The sequence below is a fragment of the Gymnoscopelus microlampas genome (assembly GCF_963454915.1).
Source record: "Gymnoscopelus microlampas genome assembly, chromosome: 17".
NCBI lineage: Eukaryota > Metazoa > Chordata > Actinopteri > Myctophiformes > Myctophidae > Gymnoscopelus > Gymnoscopelus microlampas.
Window position 1 is genome coordinate 21,629,873 of NC_139954.1, and position 23,944 is coordinate 21,653,816.

General features: G+C 42.5%; 1 protein-coding gene across 5 annotated transcripts in view; it reads left to right on the top strand.

Annotated features, from left to right (window-relative positions):
- The window catches only part of LOC311064002 (phospholipid-transporting ATPase IH-like), a 51,235-nt gene that overhangs the window by 20,359 nt on the left and 6,932 nt on the right, over positions 1-23,944 (top strand). For 3 of the 5 annotated variants that reach the window (XM_084083697.1, XM_084083699.1, XM_084083700.1), the window contains exons 6-28: positions 4,052-4,180; positions 6,075-6,178; positions 6,393-6,443; positions 6,563-6,627; positions 7,123-7,204; positions 7,339-7,489; positions 7,605-7,802; positions 7,994-8,167; positions 8,296-8,462; positions 9,426-9,497; positions 12,871-12,944; positions 13,231-13,334; positions 13,452-13,633; positions 16,042-16,275; positions 16,446-16,620; positions 17,364-17,466; positions 17,612-17,757; positions 18,186-18,245; positions 18,365-18,492; positions 18,847-18,982; positions 19,613-19,636; positions 21,343-21,408; positions 21,885-21,988. In XM_084083697.1, coding sequence (XP_083939823.1) covers positions 4,052-4,180; positions 6,075-6,178; positions 6,393-6,443; positions 6,563-6,627; positions 7,123-7,204; positions 7,339-7,489; positions 7,605-7,802; positions 7,994-8,167; positions 8,296-8,462; positions 9,426-9,497; positions 12,871-12,944; positions 13,231-13,334; positions 13,452-13,633; positions 16,042-16,275; positions 16,446-16,620; positions 17,364-17,466; positions 17,612-17,757; positions 18,186-18,245; positions 18,365-18,492; positions 18,847-18,982; positions 19,613-19,636; positions 21,343-21,408; positions 21,885-21,988 — 2,729 coding nt within the window. The remainder of the gene's footprint in view (positions 1-4,051; positions 4,181-6,074; positions 6,179-6,392; positions 6,444-6,562; positions 6,628-7,122; positions 7,205-7,338; positions 7,490-7,604; positions 7,803-7,993; positions 8,168-8,295; positions 8,463-9,425; positions 9,498-12,870; positions 12,945-13,230; positions 13,335-13,451; positions 13,634-16,041; positions 16,276-16,445; positions 16,621-17,363; positions 17,467-17,611; positions 17,758-18,185; positions 18,246-18,364; positions 18,493-18,846; positions 18,983-19,612; positions 19,637-21,342; positions 21,409-21,884; positions 21,989-23,944) is intronic. The other 2 variants (XM_084083698.1, XM_084083701.1) reach the window with 1 other exon arrangement.

The following is a 23,944-nucleotide window of genomic DNA, read 5'->3' on the forward strand; positions in this document are numbered from 1 at the left end:
CGATATATGCGGGGATTATTGTGATTAGGGTAAGCTCAAATTTCATATCACACACACCATATACAGTAAGAACTCCTGTAACTTATTTATAAAGCAAAAAAAAACGATACCGATATTTTCCCGATATCAATTTTTATGCTAATATCGGCCGATAATATCGGGAGGCTGATAATATCGGACATCCCTATACTCAACCCCAATACTTGAGTCAAAGTATAGATACTCTTGGTCAAATATTAATCGGTCAAATTTGTATTAATTTGAAGTATAAAAAAAGTACAAAGTACTTTTTGTTTTTAAATTGAAATTTAGACAATTTCCCCCCAAAATGCAGCTTTTTTACATCTGCTGTAGTGTAGTCAAAAGTACAACATTTGTCTCTGAAATATAGTGGAGTGAAAGTGTTAATCCTACTATAATTCTAGTAACCTCACGGACGGTGGTAGCTGTCTTGTGTCTTGGGTCGACTCTTGATCAAACTGCGCATGCGTCGTTGCCAGGTTTCGCGAGAGAAACAAGCAGCAAGGTCTATTAAAACAAGGCCAAACGAAAGGAACCCTACAAGCAACGAGGGATATGAAAAGAAGGCCAAACGAAGCCCCTTCACACATATACCTTGCCTCTTGGAAAACAGCCGATCTACAAGCTCACAACGCGTCCCCACACCCACCTGCACTTTCACAACCAACGCCAAAACACAATACCACCAATATTGGCCCTAAACCGCTTACAGTAGGCCGACATGGCAACACCGACGCTGCACCATAGACCCCGCCCACTCTCTGAGTACAATTCTTACTGTGGAAAGTAAACACACCAGACTTTTTCCGCACACACGCATACACGATGCACATACGCACACGCGCACTTTTAGACCCAGTCCTATTTTAAAAGTCTGCGTATGTGCGACTCGCGTATCCGCGCGCCTGGTGTAGCCGCTATCATTGATAATCACTTGGATCTAAACAAACGCGGTGTACGCACACGTTCGCTTTGAAAAGCCTGGTGTCGATCGGCCGTTACGGATGTGTGTGTGTGTGTGTGTGTGTGTGTGTGTGTGTGTGTGTTTGCGACGGGACCCGGGGCGGGCGAGTAACATGCCTACGCCATTCTCCGTGCTGTGTGTGTGGGTGGGGGGGAGGGGTCCCTGGCATATCTTTTCAAATGGGGGTCCGCGGGCTAACAAGTGTCAATTTGGGGGTCCTTGACATAAAAACGTTTGAGAACCACTGCACTACACAGTACAAACTCACTTTCGATCCCTGATAAACTGTCTGTTCTTGGCGCATAAGCCAAACTGCACACTTTGGGTGCTCATATTCCCCTACGGGTATGGTCTAGTAATAATAATAATAATAATAATAATAATGCATTTTATTTGTATTGCACTTTACATTTGAACAAACCTCAAAGTGCTACAGTACAGAATAAAAGCATTTGCATAAAACATCTAAAAAAGGAGAGTCTTAAAAAAACCCAATTAAAAACAAGCAAGGGGGCAAAGAAAACCTAGGGGTTAAAACCTAAAAAGCTAACGCAATAAAGCAAATGCTTTATTAAAAAGGAAAGTACTGGGGGCACGGTGGTGCAGTGGGTAGTGCTGTCGCCTCACGGCTAGAAGCTCCTGGGTTTGGTTCCCGCCGGGGACGCTGTGGGCACTGGGGGTGTGTCCTCTCCTTCGTGTCATCAGCGACCATAACCCCACCTTTCGCCAAGGTGGGGTTGGCGAAAGGGCCTTTCTGTGTGGAGTTTGCATGTTCTCCCCACGTCCCCTAGGGTCGGTACCCTCACAAAAATATACAGTAATCCTGGTCTCTATACTGCCTCCCCCTGGTCAGCCGGGGCGCCTGATGGAGGGGAAAGGAACTGGTTGGAATAACGTGTTCCTTCCATGCGCTACGTCCAACTGGGAAAACTCCCCCCCTGTCAGGTCTGGGCTCTCCCTAGGCTGGCAGAGGGAGTGTAGCACCCAGGATTACTTAGCCAATTGGCACTGGGTGAAAAAAATGGGGTTGCAAAATTGTGGGATACAAATTTAAAGGAAATAAAAGGAAAGTATTTAGTCCTCTCTTAAAAGCATCTACAGACTGTGGAACCCTTAGCTGGTCCGGGAGTGAGTTCCACAGTAGAGGGGCAGCTGATCAGCTACTTAAGTACAGTACTCAAATAAATGTAGCTACTTTGTTTGAGATTCACCCCTTGGTGCCCCCTGCATTTGATGATGGCTCTGTCAACATACTGGTGAAGGATTTGTCTCTCTCCACCGCGAGTGATTAGATAAGATTGCGGACAATAATGTCTATCCTCATCCCGTTATGCTCTCCGGTGTCATTCATGATTTTAGAGGCCAGATTGCAGTGCCTGTGAGATTATAGCACAGAGCAACCATTACAGTACAATACAACTATAGAGATGGCATAGAATCAAAAAGAAACAACACCCATAAGTTCCAACAGTTAATTTTTCATTTTGTGGGTTGGGGTTCTAGCACGCCTGGTCTTCAACCTCCCTATATTTTCACCTTTCCCGTAGAACTTCTGGTACGCTCCCGGTTGCTGCCAACATCTGGTTCAAATCAATCAATCAAGGGCATGGCACCCCCTTACCTTCAGGACATGATCCACCCCATCCCACACACTTAGATCAGCTAACACTGGATGGCCAACACTCCAAGCTTCCTAGACTGTTCTCCCTCCTGGCTCCCAATCTGTGGAATGACCTCCCCGCCTCAGGCAGAACTGCAGACTCACTCCCTGTTTTCCTCCGCAGTCTGAAAACTCAGCTCTCCAGACTCTATCTCACCTCCTAGCACTCATTTTTCCTTGCATCACTTATTGTTGCCAATTTTTGACAGATGCTAGCCATACTATGCAGATGCATGTTGATTACTTATTCACAGCCTATTCATGTTATTTAGATAGACGTACAATAGTGTTTGCTTGTCCACAAATGACACGTATGTAATTTGATAGCACATAGATGCTACAGTAGGTTTATTGTTTACCTGGCATCCTAGTTGTTTTGTATGTTTCTATTTTCTTTATTATTTACCTTTTATTTACCTTATTGATATATATATATATATATATATATATATATATATATATATATATATATATATATATATATATATATATATATATATATATATATATATATATATATATATATATATATATATATATATATATATATATATATATATATATATATATATATATATATATATATATATATATATATATATATATATATCTTGCTGCCCCCCCCAACCTTGTCAGCAAGTACAATGGGTCCCATGGTATATGTAATTAATTCCTTGGTCCTTTCTACTGTTCCTGTCGAGTGCACAGGGACTGAGTTGGATGTAGGGGGTCCGTTTAGAATAAGGCTTCGATATTATTTGCCGCCTTAAAGGTTGCGGAGCATGTCACTTTATGTTGCCATAGCAATACGGTCAAATTAATCTCATTGGTCGAGAAAGGTGTCCTATAAAAGACATTCACCGCACACGCAATGCACGTGCGTACATGTGCGCATTCTGCCTCTCTCTGTCTTGCTTTCATTTTCTGTTACCCCCACCCCCCTCTCTTCTCGTCCTCTCTTCTCTTCCCTCTCTCCCCACTCACTCTCTATGTCTTCTTGCATGTTCTAAACCGAGGTTCCTCCTCAGATCAAACAGAAGGGATTAGAGTGAGAATCGGGAGCAGGAATAATGATGAATATATTAATCATCAAAAAATCAAGAGTGCGAGTGTCACGTGTACGGTCACCATGGCGATGGGATTTATGAGCGCTTAAGCTGCTCCCCTCACATAATCCATTATGCAACTACTCAATCTGCTGAAAAAAAAAAACACAGTGTAAAAAGATGAAGAGGCTGTGTAGTTGCTCGTCTGTCTTGTCTGTCTGTCTGACCTGCTGTCTGTGTCTGTGCTGTGGTCAGTGTTGTTTATGGTGACAGACGATGTCAAAATACCACATTTATGTATTATTGATTTTTGAAGCCATTAAAATGGGCGCCGCGCCACGGCCGTCTCTGCTCCGTCAGGTCGGGGACGTTGTCATGGTGAGGGAGGACGAGACGTTTCCCTGTGACCTCATCCTGCTGTCCTCCAGCCGGGTTGACGGCACCTGCTACGTCACCACGGCCAGCCTGGACGGGGAGTCCAGCCACAAGGTACCACGCGGTTAACCCATTAAGACCTGAGGACGATTCGAAAGATCTCTTCTAAAACCTATAACAGTTTTCCGAAAGACTATGTTGCTATATCAGTGGTGTTCAAACCTTTTCATGTCAAGGATCCCCAAAATTATATGCATTTGGCCGCCGCCCCCCATCTAAAAAATATTTAGTTCCAGGGACCCCCCAGAAGCAAAGATTTGAGTTAAAAATGTTGCGCAGATTTTCACCTTTTAGAAAAAATAGCAGATCTACAAGCTCACAGCACGTCTTCGTGCCACGCTGTGAGCTTGTATATCTGCTATTTTTGAGTAGCCAAAGTATAAAATAATGGTTAAAGTGGTTAAAATCTAAAATGACACAGTGGCTGTCCCGGTTTTAGTGGGTTAAGTGGCCCAATGTTATTATACGCAGTTAAATCTTCAGATAGATATTTAAAGCACCTCTGCAGATTTGACTGTGGACACTTGCAAAAAGCTTGCAGTGCCTGGTTAACTTTATAGCCTAAACAAAGATGTTTTTTCATTTTATTGAGGTTTTATTTGCTTCCATTTACAGTTTGTACAGAACCACCTATTGTATGTAGCTGAAAGCTACATTAATATGATACACAGACACACACACAGAAAGTTACAAACTGAAAATTACAGGATTACAAACTTAACACAACATTTAATAGAAACCAGACCAAAACAAATAAATAAAGTAAAACATTAAATAACCAAAGCTCAGTCCAGAGGGGTACACTGTGTCCAAGACTGGCTGCCACACATTGGGGAATCCTTCTGTATTGTCCTGGAGTGTGTGTCAGTTTTTCCAAAGTAACTATCCTCATTACCTCCTTATACCAATCGTCCAGTGTATGAGTGTCCTTGTAAATCCTGAGTTTGAGAATAAGTCTTTCTTGCATTGTGAATGTACTTTGCGCTGGCCACCTTAGCTGGCACACTGAAGAGCCGATAAGTCCAATTCATATCCAGTCAGTGTGGGTGTTCTAATGCTCTAATCGTTCCTACTGTAAGTCTAATCTTAAAAACTGGACAAAGACTATATTTGTTTTAACCCGACCTTATCTATCCACATGTGCAGCTTGAATGAATAATTTATTACATTTTTTATGAGGCACATGATAGAGTTGTTCTCTTTAACCTTTAAAGTGTAAATGTGAAAAGCAAGATAAAGTGATTTGAAGAGAATATTATCCAAATCCAACCACTATCCCCATAATGACCATTATATATCACTCTTTCACTCACTCGCTCACTCATAGATGAATTCTATACATAAATAAACAAATGTCTTTGATCATTTCACATTTTCAGCCCCAACACAGACACCATGCACAGCGTGCACAAATACATGGCCCCCCTCCCAGTCTCACATAGTCAGAAGATTGGAGATCTCCGCCTACCAAACGTGTGGGGAAATCTATATATGGTCTTGGAACAGCAGAGAAAACCTCCGCTGACAAACCTATGCCCACTGCTTTGAAAACAAACCATATCACTGTCCCAGTATGAAGTCTTTGCATTGGTTCTGCAATCATTTTTACATTTCCAAAATGTCAACCCAGTTCTAGTCCCTACAGTACATTGAATTTAGATGTCACCAGATGTATCGGTAAGTGGAGATCTCTGATCGTCTGGCTAGGCGAGACTGCACCGAATACAGTACATAACCACTTCATCATCCCAGCATGCATGCTGCTACTGACCCAACAAGCTCCGCAACGACTCGCTTCACTGTCTCCACTGAATATTCCTGCAGTATCACCTGTCGTTCAGACAAACAGGCCACCAAAGCTGAAGGGCTGAACGAATGAAGCTCCAATTAGTGACAGTGGGTGACATTTTCCATCTTTGTCTCCCTTCTTCCCTTCTTTCTCCCTCAGACCTATTATGCTGTACCAGATACCATGGCCTTTAGAATGGAGCAGGAGGTGGATTCTCTACATGCCACTATTGAATGTGAACAACCGCAGCCTGACCTCTACAAGTGAGTGGGACACACAATCGCAGCATGTATGTTGCACACACACACACACACACACACACACACACACACACACACACACACACACACACACACACACACACACACACACACACACACACACACACACACACACACACACACACACACATACATATATATATGTGTGCTTTTTTTCTTTAATTGTTTTATTTATTTTATTTGATCCCCCATCCAGATTTGTTGGACGCATCAATATTTATAAGGAAAACGAGGAACCTGTCGCCAGGTCAGCTTTCAGTCACGATCATCTCTAGTGTCTTCCTTTTTCATTGACAATTCATACTCTTCTACTTGGAGTTATGAAATGGCTTATTTCAATTTCAATTGTCTCCCTTGTTCTTTCAGAACACTAGGGGCTGAGAATTTGCTCCTCAGAGGAGCCACCTTGAAGAACACACAACATATTTATGGTAATGTGAAAGAATGGTTGAAGGAAAAACAACCTTTGTTGTGATCACGTTTAAGTTGTGTAATTTTATGTGACATTGACTCCATTGTGTTTTAACGGGTGCTACTGAGAATTGTGGCATCTTAGTGTGCAGGGTAGGGTATTGCTTATTGCTTGTAGTAATTTGAGATGTTTTTATGTTCTCTGTTCTCTGGACTGTTACTGTATATGATGTTTTTTTAATGTTTTTTTTTGTGTTTTTAATGTTTTGTTTGTGTTATGATGAAGTCCAGGGACTTACAGATGTAAATGAACTTTTATCTATTTCTGGTGCAATACATCTATTGTGCATTGTCCCTCTGCCAAATACAGTAAAATGACATTGAATGTGCGTGCGGTGCCATGTTGTTAGTTTTTTTTTCTTTTTTTTTGTGTGTCTTGAACATAGACATGTAGACAGGCGGTTAGGTGGTGTCATTGTTATCATGGTAACCACGGTCTCTCTCTCCTCCGTCAGCTGTTGCAATTTACACCGGCATGGAGACCAAGATGGCGCTCAACTACCAGTCCAAGTCCCAAAAACGCTCTGCTGTAGAAAAGTAATATTTATTTTTAATTCACTAATATTTCCTATTTCACCCATTTGTCTGTCTGACATTAATTTGCTGTAATTTGCCCTTGAGAGTTGCCATGTCTCCTCATATTCTTGCATATCCTCCCTGTCTGTCTCTAGATCAATGAATGCCTTCTTGATTGTATACCTGTGCATCCTGATCAGTAAAGCATTGATCAATACAGTTCTGAAGTACGCCTGGCAGTGGTCCCCTGACCGGGATGAACCTTGGTACAACCAAAGGACTGAGGTTGAGCGCCAGCGTCACATGGTCAGTCCATCAAACACTACATTACCCATAATACAATCAGAAATTGCAGCTGGTTCTTTTTTCTATTCTTTTTTTTTTTACCTTCTCTCTCTCTCACACCTTTTCTCTCGGGCAGGTGATCCGAGCATTCACAGATTTCCTGGCCTTTATGGTCTTGTTTAATTACATTATCCCGGTGTCTATGTATGTGACGGTGGAGATGCAGAAGTTCTTGGGCTCCTATTTCATTGCCTGGGACGAGGATATGTACGATGAAGAGCTGGGAATGGGAGCGCAGGTCAACACTTCCGATCTCAACGAGGAACTTGGACAGGTAAAAAGATCATGTGCACACACATCTGGTTTTTCACCAATTGCAGGTTAGTGTTGCAGTGTGTCCATGGCTGCTGCAATGTCAGTGTAAACCCAGGTACAAACATGAACATTATCTGCCACAATCTGCAGGCAAACAATTTAGTAATGGACCCTCAATTTGCCCCTGCATAATCCCCCCCCTCCCCCCAGGTGGAATATGTGTTCACTGATAAGACGGGCACTCTGACTGAGAACAACATGGAGTTTATCGAGTGCTGCGTGGATGGAAATGTCTACATCCCCCACGCTATCTGCAACGGTCAGATCCTCAGCGCTGCCTCCAGTATAGACATGATCGATTCCTCACCTGGAGGGTACAGGAGGGTAAGTGTGTGTGTGTATGTTCTGCAATCTACATGCTAAGTGAATTGTGATTATTAAACGAGCCCTGTGCTGTTTGCATAATGAGGATAATGTGCGCATAATGTCCCTGTGCTCGCTTGTGCCCACAGGAGCATGAGGACCTGTTCTTCCGGGCGCTGTGCCTGTGCCATACGGTGCAGGTGAAGGAGGAGGAAACGGTGGATGGCATCAAGAGAGGCATCCACCAGGGCAGGCCCACCTCCTCCTACATCTCCTCTTCACCTGATGAGGTGGCACTGGTGGAGGGAATGAAGCGGTATAACACCTTCCTATCTCTCTTTTTCTCTCGCACATATACAGTATTATGTCTGTCAAAAGAAATTTCATAAATGTATGCAATTAACTCTTTCACCGCCAGACTTATTTCTGGCTGTGTGCACCCACTGCCAGCGATATTTAGATTTTCTTACCTTTTGAAGTAGTCACAGAATATTTATCTCCAGTATGATCGATCCCATGATGGTTGCTAATCACCGTGCTTCCGCGAAAAAAAATAAAATGTCATCGCGACCTCCCGTTCGCTTTTATATGCCTTTGAAAATAACATGTCTCGGCCAAAATTACATTGGGAAAAAGGAAAGTACACAGGAGCCGAGATACAGGATTTTTAAGTAATAAGTTAACCAGGAAGTGAATGGAGCAGTAAATCTTCGGATCGCGTTATCTCTGGTTCTGTGTGAAAAAACGAAATGTCGACTTTTTTAAAGTCGTCATAAGTCGTCCTTGGCAGTGAGAGAGTTAATTTGAGATATTAATAAAGAAGTATGGGTCTAAAGCGTGGCTTCCATCTCTGTCATCACATTGATGACATTATTGCCAAAATAAACAAAATGTGAAAAATATTCAAGGATTAACTTGCTTGGCCTACTTGCAGTGTGCACAAGAAATGTGGCGTTGATCGGTCCAGTGGTTTGCAAGATTAGCTGTGGACAGATAGACAGACCCACACAGACACAATTGGCCCCTAGGAGCCCCACGCTGTAAAAAATGACTCCATTAATGTGAATTGCATCAATGTAGATTTTATTTTGAAGGGTTTGAACAGAAGTGTTATTTTCTTTCTCCTACAGTATTCATGCTTCTTTCCTTGTTCTGACAGCGACTGTTTATACTTGCATAATCGGGATAACAGTTTTTGTCCTGTTATCTGACTTTCTCTTGCATTTTCTCTGTCTCACTCTCGGTCTCCCTCTGTGTCTCTCTCCCTCTCCTTTCTCAGGTTGGGTTACACCTATCTTAGACTCAAAGACAGTTACATGGAGATTCTCAACAAAGATGATGAGATTGAGAGGTAGGTCTGATAAGAACATGTTTTAGTCCCAAAAATAAAATATAGTTTTGTGCATTGAGCGCATGCAGTGCGGGTAATGGTTTCGCAATAATCTGTTGCTTTTGAACATATTTCCTTCAGAATAGCGAACAATCAAAGGGTACTGCACAAAAATGGGTATGTCAGATTAATCTTTCATAACAAGGCTCAGCTGTCCTGTTAAGACAATAAATGATAGGCTACTCACAGGTTATACTGTAATAGATAGGCAGTAGATCCCGTCAGTCCGTCTGGTTAGGACAGCTTTTTGGGAAAGTTGATTAAGCATATGTGGGAATCTCCTCATAGAGCTATCCAGTTCAAGTGGTAACGTTTTAACGTGTCCACCTTTTATGATTAACGTTGCTTTTCACCTGGATGCCACAGCTGTGGTGTGGATAGCTGTTGTGAAGAGTCTTTAGTAGGGGTGTGCCGATATACCGTCCCGCGATATATCGCGATCGTGACGATTTTGTGACAATATTTATTTATCTTTTTTTTTACTTTTTTTTACCCGCAATAATAATAACGCAAAAACAGAAGTATTTGTTTGCTTCCCCCCCGCATATATTTTCATAAGCTTCCCCCCCCATATATTTTCATAATAAAAAAGTGCCATATATCGATATCGTGAGCCCAGTATCGTGTATCGTATCGTGAAATTAGTGTATCTGCACACCCCTAGTCTTTAGGCATCCGTGTTTGTTAGATGTTTCATCTTGAAATGCGTGTGCATTGTTGTTAATTTGTGGTAGGAGTAGGACAACTTGCCAACTTTACTCACAAGTGCCCTCTCATTTGAAAGTGTCTGTGACTTATTTTAACTAATGATACAACTTCTTTTGACTGCTCAATATACAACTTAAAGTCTATGCGACAACTTCGCAGCAAAAACAACTTTCTTGTTCCGTTCTTACCTTCACAATAAAGTGTCTCCTGTTTACCTCCCAATACTGCGCATTTTACACAGGTTATTATTAACAGGAAATAGGTGTATCTTAACAGTGTGTGTGTTTGTGGGAGAGAGATTTGCGGTGATATTATAATGAACTGCTATGTCATTGTCAACCGGTCAGGATGTCCGGAGAGATTTATATTTTCCGGTCTTTTTTGTTATAAAAAATCTGTCAAAACCGGCAATTACCGGACTAACGCGTAACATATCTACACACACACACACACACACACACACACACACACACACACACACACACACACACACACACACACACACACACACACACACACACACACACACACTATATACACTGAAATTGCCTAGAGGAAGACAGCTCCCACATGGCTAACATTCAGGATTAGATGAAGCAGTCAGAATGAAATTGCGGCAGGGAGGGTTGTTTTTAGAAATTGCTTAATCAGATCAAATTCTGTTGGACCGAGGTTTTGTGACAGCGTATAATGTTTCGATCCATATGAAGCGCTTGTGTGATAGCCATCTTTACATTAATAGTCTCCACAATGGCCTGTCAATAGAAGAGCTATTTTGAGGGAGTGGGAAAAGTAAGAAAAGAAGCAAACTCCCGGTTCAAACTAGCGGTGATAAAAGTTACACAGTGACAGCTGTCACGATCATGACATTTCACTTGATGATTAATTGTCACACAAATAATTTTGGCATTGAACATTGTAGCATATAAATACAAATTACATTTCTGTTTGGATTTTAGAGTTGGTAAACAAACATTGCACAGAGTAGAAATTACAAATAACTTAAATATACAAAGACATATTCATATTTAATAACTTTATACTTTAAACATGTTTAAAAAGAATAGTGGAAATAGCTGATCTACAAGCTCACAACGCATCACATCGCGATATATCCACTCTTGCTCAATCTATTTTTTTTGTCTGCTTTTGGTATCAGAGTCACCGTTGTCTGATCTGTAACTTGTGTTGAATGCTACAAATCTAAATTGATGTTGTTTTCTAATCAGAAAGACAGTAGTTTCTCTTCCTTACATTGTAACCTTGCAGGGCAGTCAGATTTAATTACTTTATTACTTTATGTCCACTGCCCCTGCAGCCAGGAACCACCCGATTATGACTTTCAAAAATGTCATGAAGGGTTTGGTGGGAATTCAATTGGAATGTGTAATTGCTTCCTTAGCTGGATGTCGTTTCCTTTTATTTGTCAATTAGGCATATGATTCTGTGAGTTTCTACTGTATGTTTTGCTGTATGTGCTTTCAATGTTTGCTGTTTTTTTGTTGTTTACAACAGTAATTGCTGCTATCTTGGCCAGGGCTCCCTCGAAAAAGAGATTGCGTCATATCATTGGCACTCATCTAGTTAATACAGGATGTACCTGTATACTGTACGTTATCCATAGCTTTTAACTAGATACTTTATTTTTCATTTGTAATGTATTGGTTTATATTCTTTTAACAGAAAGCACTTTATGCTTTAAGCCAAAAAAGTATGCTTGACTCCCCCGAAACAAACTGACCACAGACCTCATTCAGTGTTGAACACAAGTCTGTGTCATTTTCAATCAATTAGCCTACTAATAAAGATTATCAAGGAACAATACACTTCTGTACACATTGGAGCCACGCCATTCCCATGTGGATCCACAAGATTAGATTTATGATTTGATAATTGACTAAATCGATTAGTTGGATTGTTGCAGCCCTATTGGACTAACGGTCCATGTATGCTAATTGTATTTAAAGACATTGTGACGGCCCCGCCCCCCTCTGCCTCACTGTGGCCTGCTAGCTGCCACAGTGCTGTCACCTGCAGAGGGGAGCAGGCCGTCAGCCAATTGGCCCTCCTAAGAGGGGTGTGGCTGGGAGAGTATAAAAGCAGCGCTGCTCCCAGTCTCTCATTCTCTCTCTCCTCCATACAGACAGGTTGTCCCTGTCTGTGGGTCCTGGCCTAATCAGTTCTTTTCAGTTCCCTTTTCGCACCCTTATTACAACACGCACACAGCACACTCCACACATCCATACACTGCAGACAACCTGACTACTGACTTACTCACACCTCACTACTTTATCATTGATTTTTGATTTAATCTTGAGTAATTAGTTAAGAAATAAACATTATTTAAACTGTTTGACTTGTGTGAGACAACATTTTTGTTATGCAGAACCCTAGTGCATGACAACATGTACAGTGCAAACAACATGCACAGTGAAAAATATACCAGGAGATTATCAGAACAAAAGAGTACAATGAGAGTGCCGTGAGACTGGGATTTCTCTCTCTGTATTCACTTGAAAATAACTGGCTTTGGTTCATTTTGAAAGGGATGCTACCTGCATGTGTCTCCTGTTGAAGAGGTGATGGTTGTTCATTTTTAAATGCTACGTTCCTGTTTGTCCCACAGGTTTGAGCTGCTACATGTACTGAACTTTGACTCTATCAGGAGGAGAATGAGCGTCATAGTCAAGTCTAGCTCAGGTCAGACACACACACACACACACACACACACACACACACACACACACACACACACACACACACACACACACACACACACACACACAAAATTATGAAATATTGTTCTGTACACATAAATCACAAATGTACACATTCATTGAGTTTGATTGATTGACTGACTTCTTCAATCTGCACAAATATCAGATTTTTTGTCAGGGTGTTTTTGTATGCCTGTGTGTGTTGTGTACTGTACATATATGCATATTCTTGGATATATTTCTATGTGTTTGCCTGTTTGTATCCTCAGGAGAGTATCTGCTGTTCTGTAAGGGGGCAGACTCATCCATCTTTCCGCGAGTGGTTTCTGGAAAGGTTGAGCAGGTGAAAGCCCGCGTGGAGCAGAACGCTGTGGTGAGTATACAGACATGGCCCGTCATAAAGCATTAACACCGACATTATACAGACAACCAATTCTCTGCTTCCCGATTCTCCGTCCACCATCTGTCTTCTTCACTGTACTTCACACAGGAGGGGCTGCGGACTCTGTGCGTAGCCTATCGGAGGCTGTCACCAACAGAATACGGGGAGGCCTGTCAACACCTAACTGATGCCAAACTGGCCCTGCAGGACAGGGAGCAGAGGCTGGCACAGGCCTATGACATCATCGAGAGGGACTTTGTGCTTTTGGGGGCTACGGCTGTGGAAGACAGGTTTGTTGTTCAAGAGAGAGTGGGAGAGGGAGAGAAAGGTTTAAATGTGGTTGTCAGATTAACAGCAGAGTGAGGGCACGGTAGCGCTGTCGCCTCACAGCTAGAAGGTCCTGGGTTCGATTCCCGCCGGGGACGCTGTGGGCGCTGGGGGCGTGTTCTCTCCTCCGCGTCATCTGTGCCCTAGGTGGGGTTGGCGAAAGGGCCTCTCTGTGTGGAGTTTGCATGTTCTACCTGTGTCTCCTAGGGTAGGTACCCTCTAGAGATACGCGGATCGCGGTTTTAGCCGTGGTTGCCGTAGTTAACCGCAGTTTGGGTGGATTTGGGTCAATCAAATATAATTATTAATTAATATTGGATAAACCGCAGGTGAAATAATGCGGGAATTAAATGAATGATATCAATCTATAGGCCTATAATAGCTTTTAAAAAGCACTACATTTCACCGTGTGTGCGTTAACTGCGTTTGTAGTATTTTAATATTACGTCATTTTACACCAGGCACAAAATAGCCGCTCACTCACTACATGTTGCTTTGCAGCCAGCCGGTGTTGCCAGGTTGCGAGAGAAATAATCAGCCAGGTCTATGAAAACAAGCCCAAAACACGTGCCAAACCTTTACAGTCTATGTGCCAAACAAGCCCAAAAGTCGCTTATAAAAAGCCGACATGGCAACAAAGTGGTTGAAAGCGAAAGTGACTCAATGAAGACGTGCGCTTGTTGTTACCATGGTTGTGGATTGTATACAGTCACTGCATCGCGACAGTGGTGAGTGACATTGTTTATAAGAAAACTAACGTCAGGAAAATAACTGGTGCGGTTGGTGCGGATATAATTACAGCGGGTGGATGGCGGATGGATAATGAATTTGTTAACGCGGATTCGGGTGACAAAAAAACCCATCCGCGCATCTCTAGTACCCTCACAAAAACATGCAGTAATCCGGATCTCTATACTGCCTCCCCCTGGTCAGCCGGGGCGCCTCATGCAGGGAAAAGGAACTGGTTGGAATAACGTGTTCCTTCCACGCGCTACGTCTAAACAGGGAACCTCCCCCTGTCGGGTGATAAGAAGCAGCTTGCTAGCTCTCATGCATTGAAGGAGGCATGAGCTCGGCTCTAGGCTCTCCCTAGGCTGGCAGAAGGGGTTTAGCTCCCAGGATTACATAGGCAATTGCCACTGGGTGAAAAAATGGGTTACAAAAATCGTGGGATAAAAAATTAAAAAAATAAAAAGATTAACAGCAGAGACTTAGTGAGTCATGTAATTATACTGTAACTAAAATATTGCCACAACTCTTGTCATGGGGGAGAACAGGAATCATTCCCAGCTCAGATGTACGTGACCTTTTAATAATTTTTCCCTTTTCCATACTGACTCCAACACTGCTCAATTGAGTAACGATTTCCCCTACTGATCAATCAGCAAGTTGACAGCTTGTTGTCTTTATAAATGAACAAGTGATCTCATAGAACAGAAGAGGATTACTTATCAGCAGTCGGGTGCCTGGTGGCTCATCTGGCTGCTGCATGGACGATGTGGGCTAGCGGGGACCCGAGTTTGAGTGCGACTCCCGGTCTTGTTATGCCGGTCTCTCTCTCCGTCGTAGCTAGTCGACTAGTCTATTAGACACGGAAATACTAGTCGGTTAAACTATTATTTATTATCAGAAAAGTATTACAATATATGCTTTTATTCTGTCAAAAGACATTTTTTAAGTAAAATCCCACCGCAGTCACAGCTTGTTGGTACCGATCCTCCTTCTTCCTGAAGTGCTCAAGGTTCTGTATTTCCCTGAGTTGCAGCTGTAAAGAAGCGTTATAATGTGGCAGCTGCCTCCAAGTGTCACTTATTGGGAGAATAAATTACCCTCCCCCCCAAAAAAACACACCAGCATGGAAAGGCCATCAGAATTCACTGGAGCATACGTCCATTCAGCGAAGTTGAATGAACCATGGTTTTCCCCGTTTGTTCAACGATTTAATTTCTTCGCATTTCTTTACGTGTATTTTTGTGAGCATAATGCAAGGTCGCAAAATGCAATACTTTTTTGTGGCATTTGAAATAATAATATTATATTATTGAATATTAATATTAATATTAAGCATTTGAAATGGCTTTTATATACTTACAATCTGTTCTGACAAAGTTTGGCCTTTTACACGTGTCGTGACCTGTCGTGTAGTCAGTTAAAAAACATAATTTAAATGTATTTCTTTAATTACAAATGTATTTGCTGTGCACATCCCTACTCTCTACACTTTCCAATCTAATAAATAAATGCCAAAGGAAAAACATGAATAAAAAATAAATGTGGACAGTTGATCGACCGAACAATTCATGGTTGTCTTAACCCATCGACTGCTGGCTAAATGACTACCGGTAACTAATATTGACATGTTGCCATGCAGGCTCCAGGAGAAGGCTGCAGACACCATCGAATCGCTCCACAAGGCTGGAATAAAGGTGTGGGTCCTGACTGGGGACAAGATGGAGACGGCGGCGGCTACTTGCTACGCTAGCAAGCTGTTCCGCCGCAGCACCCAGATCCTGGAGCTGACCAAGAAACGCACAGAGGAGCAGAGCCTTCATGATGTGCTGTTCGAACTGAGCCGGACTGTTCTCCAACAGCGCTCCATGTCAGGGTACGGAGCCAATGAGCACATCACACACGTATATGAATACACCGCATAATCCTGGATCAATGATTTAGCAGTGTACTGATATGCAAAACTACTGACTGCTAAAGAGGTGGCTGTGTCTGTATTTAAAGCTGGCTGCTGTTGACCTGTCTGTGGCATGGGGTGTGTTTCAGATTGTCAGTAGACTGCCTAGACTTTGGCCTGATCATCGATGGGGCCACTCTGTCTGCAGTGCTGAAATCCAATCCAGAACGTGTAGGTTACAACTACAGAGAGATCTTCCTGGAGATCTGTCGCAACTGTAGCGCTGTGCTCTGCTGTCGCATGGCTCCCCTGCAGAAAGCACAGGTACAACTGCACTTCTTTTGCTAATGTGACCTATGTCCATTCTAAAAACACTGCTGATGAAACCAGTAGTATTCTTTAACTTCTGTTCTTCCCTATGAAACTGAACTCATTCAGTGTTAGGGATGATTGCCAAGAACGGGTAACAGTTTGGTCCCGGTTCTGATTACTCCGAAACAAAATACCAATAAGCTCCTGGACAAACTCTGCTACTGGTATTTGACTGTCAATTTATTGTAACAAAGTGTTTAACAAACATAAGCTTTACTGGGGCGGGCTCCTCTGGTATACTAACAGCTGCTTAGGTATATTTGAAGCCATTTTAACAAGTTTCTATTTTCAGTCTGAGAAAACAACAGCATCCATGACAGTTCAGCCAGGACTCTGTCCCTCCCGACCTCTTTCCTTCACAGTACAGAGTCATCAATCATCTGCATCCCATAACCTGAAGGCACTTTTGTGTCGTATTTGAAGCCATTTTAACAAGTTTCTATTTTCAGTCTGAGAAAACAACAGCATCCATGACAGTTCAGCCAGGACTCTGTCCCTCCCGACCTCTTTCCTTCACAGTACAGAGTCATCAATCATCTGCATCCCATAACCTGAAGGCACTTTTGTGTCGTATTTTGTCTAGTTAATAGTATAGATGCCCCCAGAGATTAATGAAGTGGTTTTGTTTTGTATTGTGCTACATACTGTACTGAAGTTCATACTGTATACTGTATGTATATATTTTGTTTCTATAGATTGTGAAGCTAATAAAATCTTCTAAAGAGCATCCCATAACCCTGGCCATCGGCGATGGTGCCAATGATGTCAGCATGATCCTAGAAGCGCATGTGGGCATAGGTGAGCTCATTTCAGAATCCTATTTGGAGGCAAGCGGAAACGGTCACCTCTGTACTTAATGTTTGTGCGAGCCATGTACACAGTCAGTCGCTGCTGATTAGATTATGTAGCCAACCCTTATGCTATTTAATTTGTACTCCTCCAGGCATCATGGGTAAAGAGGGCCGCCAGGCAGCGAGGAACAGTGACTATGCCATCCCAAAGTTCAAACACCTGAAGAAGATGCTGCTTGTTCATGGTCATTACTACTACATTCGAATTGCTGAGCTCGTGCAATACTTCTTTTATAAGGTGCTTGTAGAAATCAAACACACACACATCCACACACACACACACACACACACACACACACACACACACACACACACACACACACACACACACACACACGTACATTTGTAATTCCCATTGATAACACTGAATCACAAAGAAGCAGATTTTAGAACCCATGACAGATTACTGGATTTCAGTGTGATTCTCTTCTGGAATGGAGGTTCCGATGATCCTTGTGGGCAGTATCCAAATTATTCATGTTTTTTTGTTGTTGTTGTTTTTTCACCCTTTTGGCAGGCTATAGTGTTTTGCAGCCCACTCACCAGCGCATAGCCTGTACATAAACAGAAATGTGTTAATGGTACCTTTAGTAGACTGAAATGTCTTCATGTGTTCACTTAACAGACTTATCTCTGTTCTCCTTTTCTCTATATCCGTCTCTCCAGAATGTGTGCTTCATATTCCCTCAGTTCCTGTATCAGTTCTTCTGTGGGTTCTCGCAGCAGGTAGGTAACTAATGTGCAGAGTACACATATCTTTGAAATGCTGTGTTTTAACACTAGTTGAGTTTGTATTATTCTGGAGTTCTCGATCATTGATCTCTGTTGTGCTTATCCCTCGTCAGCCTCTGTACGATACTGCGTATTTGACGCTGTACAACATCAGCTTCACTTCGCTTCCCATCCTCCTCTACAGTTTATTTGAACAGCACGTCAACATGGAGACGCTCATGAGGGATCCATCTTTGTACAGGTGAGCTCAGAAGAAAGTGTGTCAAACTTTCAAAGTGACTGCTGAGAATGGAACTCAAGATTGATGCAACAAAGAATAAAGCCTGAATAAAGCCCTATACTGTACTTTGTTGGGTGCAAGTGTCACGCTATGAAAATTGCCTATCTACAAGATCACTACGTGTTGCATCACCATGCTTTGTGAGTTTGTAGATCGGCTACTAAGTATAACTCAGGCTTAATAGATAAATGTGTCTGTGTGGGACTGATTATCAAGAGCAATTCTACCAACAAAACAGACATTGTATAAAACATCGCTTGACTGACCTCTGCGCTCTACTCCACTGTCCGTGTTTTCCCCTGGACTCTCTCTCAGGGACGTAGCAAAGAACTCCCTACTGCGCTGGCCTGTCTTCCTATATTGGACGTGCCTGGGTGTTTTTGGCGCCGTTATCTTCTTCTTTGGTGCCTACTACCTGTTCGACAACACCACCTTCACCAGCAATGGTCAGGTGAGCCTGGGCCCGCCCCCGCCCACCCACCCCCCTCGTGTCTCTTTGGCAACAAGAGGATGCGAGTTCTGTCAGTGGCTGCTTCGGCCATTTTGGAATTAGAGCCTTTATGTGGTTTGGTACATGTGGGGTATTTGAGGTATCCATTAGGTAAGATACGAGGATAATGGACACTAACAAAGTGCTGTCTTTAAGAATGCTCATCCATCTCTATTGGATTCTCTCATGAGGGTGGAATGAAGTGCAGCGCGGCCACTTTAGTGGTCAAATATTGTCAATTACAGTCTTGTAATACAGGGAGGTTTGAGCCTCTGGGGCACTCTGAATAGGTCGACAACATTGGATTCACATTCATATCGACAACGCAGTAGCATTTTTCTCTGTATTGTTATTTTTTATCATGTCAACTGTTTTGATTGGCTTTTGGTCTTTTTTTGTTTGTTAGTTTGTTTGTTTCTTTGTTTGTTGTTTTTTAAGTTGAAACATCCTGATATTTATTTCACCCTTTGTCCTGATTCTTTTCTCTCTTCTCCCTTCTTCTTTTTCTCCCTCTTCTTCTTCCTCTTCTTCTTCTTTCTTCCTCCTCTCCGCTTACCCTTTCTTTATTTTGCTTCTCTTCTTGTTTCTCAGCTTATGACCACCAACACACAGATGGTAAGCCTGTCTCCCTGTCTCTCTCCCAGCTCTCTCTGTCTTTCACGCTCCCCTTGAGTTCCTCTCGTACCGTTTTAAGCTTTCAGTTCTTACCGTTTCATCCACTTCCATCCATCCTCTCACTTCAAAGCGTCCATGCACTCTCATTTGAATGTGTAGTTCTATGGTGCTCCATTATTCCCAAACCTTTTCAAAGCCCTGAACCCCTGCACAGTACCTAACCGTACCAGCCTCCACTAACATAGTAGATACCTTAGATGCTCCTTACACATCTTCTTATATTTTGTTGTGGTAGTGTGTAGTATAACATTGTAGAGTGTGCGTGTGCGTGTGCGTGTGTGTGTGTAATCAAATCTTGCATTGGGTTGGTTTTTAATGTCATTGCTACAGTATTCATGGGTGGCTGAGCCTTTTCCCATCCCAGCAGACTGTACTGTATGTGCTCATGTTCATGAACAGCTAGCTCGGTGGTTTGCGTAGGGCTGGGCAATATGGACAAATTCAAATATCATGATTTTTTTTGCCCTTTTTATTTGTTTATTTGACCTTTTCTCCCAATTTATTGTTAAGCTAATTGCCAATCCCCTCTTGTATTGTAGTCCCTAGAAACCCTTAAGCGCAATACATACTCCTTCCGACGTTTCTTCGGAAAGGGAGGTGATATAACTACAAATAAGACGTCATTCCGAGCTTCGGAAAGGCGGTCCTTTCCCTGGAACCCGTGCACCTCCAGATGTCCTGACTCTCCGAACTATAGTTCAGAAAAGCTGTCCGAACCAGAAGATTTTCCGACTTTGGAAGGAGTATGTATTGGCCTTAAGTCTCTGCTGTGGTGGACAGGAACATTACCCCTGCACTACCCGGACATCCTAAATATCATGATATCTTTTACCAAACACCCCAATATCGATATTACGCTTTCACAAAAAAAGTACACAATGAGATTTGGGATAAATAATCTTCATTAGTGCATAATAACTAAAGGGGTAAGACAAATAATAGAACAGCTAGAATAGTATAGTAATAGTTGGTTTCTTTTCTTTTATGTAAAGTGACTTTGGGCACTATTATTATCATTATAGTTTTAAAAAGGCAACACATATCACACACTCCATATTACGATACGATAATATCCACAATCCCAGACCATATCTTGTCACAATATTGATATATTGCCCAGCCCTAGTTATGCATCATGCTGATTTCTCTCATGAAAAGAATGCCATTAAAAAAATGCCATATTATCTTATGGAGGAATTCAAGTACAGACAGCAGCATGGCATCAGCAACCGGTGTGGTTGTTACATAAATTCCCTAGTTTCTCTCTACCTTCATCTTCCCCTCACACGGTCACCCCCCTCCCCCTTACTCCCATTCCATCTGTTCCTTCCTGATGTCTGCTTTGAGAACATTGTGAAGAAGAAAAAAAAAAGAATCTCTGCATTTCAGCGGCTAGGAAGATATGGATGGAAAAACGGGTCTATATATTATGGGATAGGGAACCTATTCAGATGATTGGTGCCACATAAAGAACACTGTTCTCCAGTGGATTACTAGGGATGATGTGACGTTGTGCACACATCCTCTCTTCATAGAGCTTGCATTGTAAAGCAGTGGGGTGTAGTCGGCAGCTATGGTCACAAAATGATGGGAGTGACAGGGCTCTGTCATGTGTAATGACCAGTTCTCCATCTCTCCCCATGCAGATGTTTGGGAACTGGACCTTCGGGACTCTTGTCTTCACTGTGCTGGTGTTCACCGTCACCCTCAAGGTGCATTATGTGTTTTTACGTGTTTGTGCTGGGCTGTGTGTGCATCTGTGTGTACTGTGCATACAGTACATGTGCCTGTTTGAGTGTACAGAGAGATGATGGGAGAAAATGCCATGACTCTGCATTATGTAACCCCACACGTTTGAAAGCGCGTATTGGTAAGTGTGACACTGTATGCTCTGTATAAGCATGCACAAGCTTCCAGGCACGTGTTAACTGTGTGTGTGTGTGTGTGTGTGTGTGTGTGTGTGTGTGTGTGTGTGTGTGTGTGTGTGTGTGTGTGTGTGTGTGTGTGTGTGTGTGTGTGTGTGTGTGTGTGTGTGTGTGTGTGTGCGTGCGTGCGTGCGTGCGTGCGTCTGTTTGGGACGTCATCGATTGACTGATTACTATAGCCGCTCAGTTAGCACCCCTTAGGCCTTGTCATTGACTTCATTGACTCAACCAGTCTTTACCATATATGTAATTCTGTGTTGCAGCTTGCCTTGGACACACACCACTGGACCTGGATCAATCACTTTGTCATCTGGGGGTCCCTACTTTTCTACGTCATATTCTCGCTGCTCTGGGGAGGAATCATTTGGTATATTGTCCTTTTAGTGGTGTCTTTAATATCTGTTGCCTGGTTCTTGCGATAATTAGAGGACCATACCAGTTGTCTGATACGTTTAGCCCTTTGACTCACAGTATACTTGACATTTCTGATGACCACATTACTGCCATCTAAAGCATACTGTGGTATGTTTGATTTTCGAGGAAGACGATGTATTCAGTTCATTTCAGTATGGTATGAAAATCAACATGAAGACTTGAAACTTGCTAGAGATACATAATCCAACACATTTATGTATATGTAATATTTGTTAAAGTTACGTTATTGTTGCATTTTAACCACTTAAACCCCATAGGTTGTTGAGCGGAGTTCCTCAGGACTCTATACTAGTGACTTTTCTGTTTTCACTGTACTTTAAATAACTTTGCTTTAACTTCTCTGAAAATAGCCAATTGATTAGCTCACAATGCCATAAAGCGTAGATTAGTTATTTTCTGCGAAGGTTTTCCAAAGAATACGGATGCGGTAATGCATTTTAAAGCGTTGAGAGTTGAAACATTTAATTGAAGAGACAAGATTGTAGTAAGTGGCAGGAACCTTAGTCAATAAATGACAGGGTAAATGCTCATGCATATAGAGTGCAAATAATAAATCAGTTAAATACTACAAAGTAACTAGGATAGCAGGTAATTATCAAACCTAGCGTCTTTCGAAACAACATGTTATCTACAGTACATATAGTATAACTAGCATTATTAAAAAATAAGCAACAAGAAGTGCTCCCAAATTCTCACTCTAATCCCTTCTGTTTGATCTGAGGAGGAACCTTGGTGTGAAAGAGAGAGAGAGAGAGAGAGAGAGCGTTGGGAGTGAGAAGAGAGTAGTGGGGTAACAGAAAATGAAAGCAAGACAGAGAGAGAGAATTCTGCACATGTACGTGCATTGCGAGTGCGTTGAATGACTTATAGGATGCCTTTCCCGACCACTGAAATTAATTTGACCGTATTGCTATGGCAACATAAAGTGACATGCTCTGCAACCTTTAAGGCTGGCAGACAATATTGAAGCCTTATTCTAAACTGACCCACTACATCCAACTCAGTCCCTGTGCACTTGACAGGATTAATAGACAAGGAATTAATTACATATACAGTACCATGGGACCTATTATACTTAATGACAAGGTTGGGGGTGTGCAGCAAGATTTAAATATATCTGTACATCTTTGTGTTGGGTGTGAAAGTAGATAACCTTGATACTGCAGATCCACTGTAGCATCAAATGGGAAGCACAGCTTATGCTTTCCCACAGGGAGGCTGTGTGCTATTCCACAAGGTTCCTGACTGTCACGCTCACTATTAACAATTTAGGCATTTATCAGACACGCTTATTCAAAGCGACTGAATGCTAGGGGGTGAAGTAGAGTCTGAAGAGGTGAGCTTTCTGCTGTGATTCTGCAGTTCTGCCTGAAACGGGGAGGTCATTCCACAGATTGGCAACCAGGAGGGAGTCTAGGACGCTTGAAGCAGTGGTCAGGGTGCTTTAGGGAAGGGAGGGACAGATGTTCTGTTTTAGCTGATCTAAGGGTGTGGGAAGGGTTGTAGGGGTGGATCGTGTCCTCAAGGTAAGGGGTTGCCATGCCCTTGATTCAGGGACGCAGAGGGCATTTTAGAACCGAAGGGGATGCGTGCCCAGCGTGCGCTTTTTTTTCCAGGTTTGTTACTTTTTTTGTTTTTTTTTTGTTAGTCGGTTAGTTCGGTACAAAAAATGTACTCCATGAAGTGTAGATGTCGGAGGTTATTTATTTTTCCTTCATCACAAAAGTGGGGGGGATATCACCCTCCCCCAGTAGAACTGAGTATATTCAAACCCACCAGCCCCCCCCCCCCCCTCCTGCGTGCAGTGAAGAGAACACAATCGGTGAGCTTAAGGTGGTGGAAAGACATCCACGTGAAATGTCAGCCAGGCGTGCAGCGATGCATCTTT